Source organism: Choloepus didactylus, chromosome 19 (genome assembly GCF_015220235.1).
Source record: "Choloepus didactylus isolate mChoDid1 chromosome 19, mChoDid1.pri, whole genome shotgun sequence".
NCBI classification, from domain to species: domain Eukaryota; kingdom Metazoa; phylum Chordata; class Mammalia; order Pilosa; family Megalonychidae; genus Choloepus; species Choloepus didactylus.
The window spans coordinates 12,387,855-12,391,073 of NC_051325.1; the positions used below are offsets into that span (position 1 = coordinate 12,387,855).

A 3,219-nucleotide genomic window follows, 5' to 3' on the forward strand; every position below is an offset into this window, starting at 1 on the left:
TCACATACTCACACAAACTCACAGTGGAAGGTTCACAAGCTGTGTCCCAATGAGAAATGTTCGCTATGCGTCCATAATACCGCACTCTTGTGCTTCCCCAGGGTCTCTTTTTGTCCATCTTGTCTACCTTCCGCAAACCCTCCCCCTTGGCCCTTCCTACCCCCACGTCTTTCCCTTAAACCCTTGTGAAAGCACCAGTACTTCCCTGGTTGCAGCAACTCTAATCAGATGTTTCCATGAACCATAGACACCCTGAATGCTCCTCCATCCAACCACCTGGAACCCCAAAACAGTAAACTGGGGCTTTAGACCTTGTTAAATTCTATATGTGTGGCGAAATATTATGGGGATCCATTCAGATAACAAAAATAGCATATATAAATTCCAAACCTGCAGAGAGAGGGAAAATATCTAATAAGAAAAAGAAGTGATGGGTGGGAGCAAAGCGGTAGCTGGGTTGCTCTCAGGGCCCTCGCCATTTCAGTCACCCCATCGGGCTTCCTAGCAGCTGCCTAGCGGAAGAACAAGAAAAGATGTCTGAATATATTCGAGTAACGGAAGATGAGAATGATGAGCCTATTGAAATACCATCAGAAGATGATGGGACAGTGCTGCTGTCCACAGTTACAGCCCAGTTTCCGGGGGCATGTGGTCTGCGCTACAGGAATCCAGTGTCTCAGTGTATGAGAGGCGTCCGGCTAGTAGAAGGAATTCTGCATGCACCTGATGCTGGCTGGGGAAATCTGGTGTACGTTGTCAACTATCCCAAAGATAACAAAAGAAAAATGGATGAAACTGATGCTTCATCAGTGGTGAAGGTGAAAAGAGCAGTCCAGAAAACATCCGATTTAATAGTGTTGGGCCTTCCATGGAAAACAACTGAACAGGATCTAAAAGAATATTTTAGTACCTTTGGAGAAGTTCTTATGGTGCAGGTCAAGAAAGATATTAAAACTGGTCATTCAAAAGGGTTTGGCTTTGTTCGTTTTACGGAATATGAAACCCAGGTGAAGGTAATGTCACAGCGACATATGATAGATGGACGATGGTGTGACTGTAAACTTCCTAATTCTAAGCAAAGCCCAGATGAGCCTTTGAGAAGTAGGAAGGTGTTCGTTGGGCGTTGTACAGAGGACATGACTGCTGATGAGTTGCAGCAGTTCTTTTGCCAGTATGGAGAAGTGGTAGATGTCTTCATCCCCAAACCATTCAGGGCTTTTGCCTTTGTTACATTTGCAGGTGATCAGGTTGCCCAGTCTCTTTGTGGAGAGGACTTGATCATTAAAGGAATCAGCGTACATATATCCAATGCTGAACCTAAGCACAATAGCAAAAGACAGTTAGAAAGAAGTGGAAGATTTGGTGGTAATCCAGGTGGCTTTGGGAATCAGGGTGGATTTGGTAACAGTAGGGGGGGGTGGAGCTGGGTTAGGGAACAATCAAAGTAGTAACATGGGCGGAGGGATGAACTTTGGCGCTTTCAGCATTAATCCAACTATGATGGCTGCAGCCCAGGCAGCGTTGCAGAGCAGCTGGGGTATGATGGGGATGTTAGCCAGCCAGCAGAACCAGTCAGGCCCATCAGGGAATAACCAAAGCCAAGGCAACATGCAGAGGGAGCCAAATCAGGCCTTTGATTCTGGAAATAACTCTTACAGTGGCTCTAATTCTGGTGCAGCAATTGGTTGGGGATCAGCATCAAATGCAGGGTCAGGCAGTGGTTTTAATGGAGGCTTTGGCTCAAGCATGGATTCCAAATCTTCTGGCTGGGGAATGTAGACAGTGGGTTGTGGTTAGTTGGTATAGACTGGTGGGAATAAAAAATTTTCTAAACTCATGGTAAGTATATTGTAAAATACATATGTACTAAAATTTTTCAGAATTGGTTTGTTCAGTGTGGAGTATACTCAGCAGTATTTTTGACATTTTTCTTTAGAAAAAGGAAGAACTAAAGGAATTTTATGTTTTGTTACCTAAAGGGTTGAAATATTGAGTGGTTGAAAGTGACCTGCTGTTTGCCTGTTTGGTGAACCAACACTACAATTGATGTCAAAAGGTTTCTTCTGTAATATTTTATCTCTGGACTTTTCAAGTGAATTCTTCGCATGTTCCAAATGGAAACCATTGAGTAGAACTACATTACTTTCTCCTTGTTTTAATTTGAACCCCACCATATGGATTTTTCCTTAGTAAAATCTCCTTTTTGGAGATTATGGTGTCACAATGTTCGGTTCTTTTGTTTTTGTTTTTTAACACTTGTCTCCCCTCATATACAAAAGTACAATATGAAGCCTTCATTTAATCTCTGCAGTTCATCTCATTTCAAATGTTTATGGAAGAAGCACTTCACTGAAAGTAGTGCTGTAAATATTCTGCCATAGGAATACTTCTGTCTACATGCTTTCTCATTCAAGAATTTGTCATCACTCTGCACAGGCTGCGTCTTTGACGGTGGGTGTTCCATTTTTATCCGCTACTCTTTATTTCATGGAGTCGTATCAATGCTATGAACGCAAGGCTGTGATATGGAACCAGAAGGCTGTTTGAACTTTTGAAACCTTGTGTGGGATTGATGGTGGTGCCGAGGCATGAAAGGCTAGTATGAGCGAGAAAAAGGAGAGAGCGCGTGCAGAGACTTGGTGGTGCATAATGGATATTTTTTAACTTGGCTAGATGTGTCTCTCAATCCTGTGGCTTTGGTGAGAGAGTGTGCAGAGAGCAATGATAGCAAATAATGTATGAATGTTTTTTGCATTCACAGAACAGCCACATCTGTTGGAAAACTTTAAGTGAGTTTTGTTCTTAGGTAACCCCCGTTAGTTGAATGTGTTAAGTGAAATGATACTTGTATTTCCCCCATCCCTTTGTCAACTGCTGAGAATGCTGTATGGTGTGTGTTCTCTTCTGTTACTGACATGTAAGTGTGGCAATGTGAACTGAAGCTGATGGGTTGAGAACATGGGCTGAGCTTGTGGTGTGCTTTGCGGGAGTACTTGGAAGCAGAGATCACCAGTGAGCTCAGGGTGTCTCAAAGAAGGGTGGAAGTTCTCATGTCTGTTAGATACCCATAAGAGTGCTGTTTGCTGCAGTTCTGTGTCCTGTGCTTGGATGCTTTTTATAAGAGTTGTCAATGTTGGAAATTCTTAAATAAAACTGATTTAAATAATAAAAAAAAAAAAAGAAGTGATGGAACCTTGCTCAATCTAAACGGTAACAGTA

General features: G+C 42.6%; 1 protein-coding gene across 1 annotated transcript; it reads left to right on the forward strand.

Annotated features, from left to right (window-relative positions):
* Positions 1-499: 499 nt before the first annotated feature.
* On the forward strand, positions 500-1,918 carry LOC119515597 (TAR DNA-binding protein 43-like). The gene is given in 2 exon segments (XM_037811684.1): positions 500-1,412; positions 1,414-1,918. Coding segments are annotated over 2 exon segments (1,245 nt in total). The 5' UTR covers positions 500-533; the 3' UTR covers positions 1,780-1,918.
* The last annotated feature ends 1,301 nt before the right edge of the window (positions 1,919-3,219 follow it).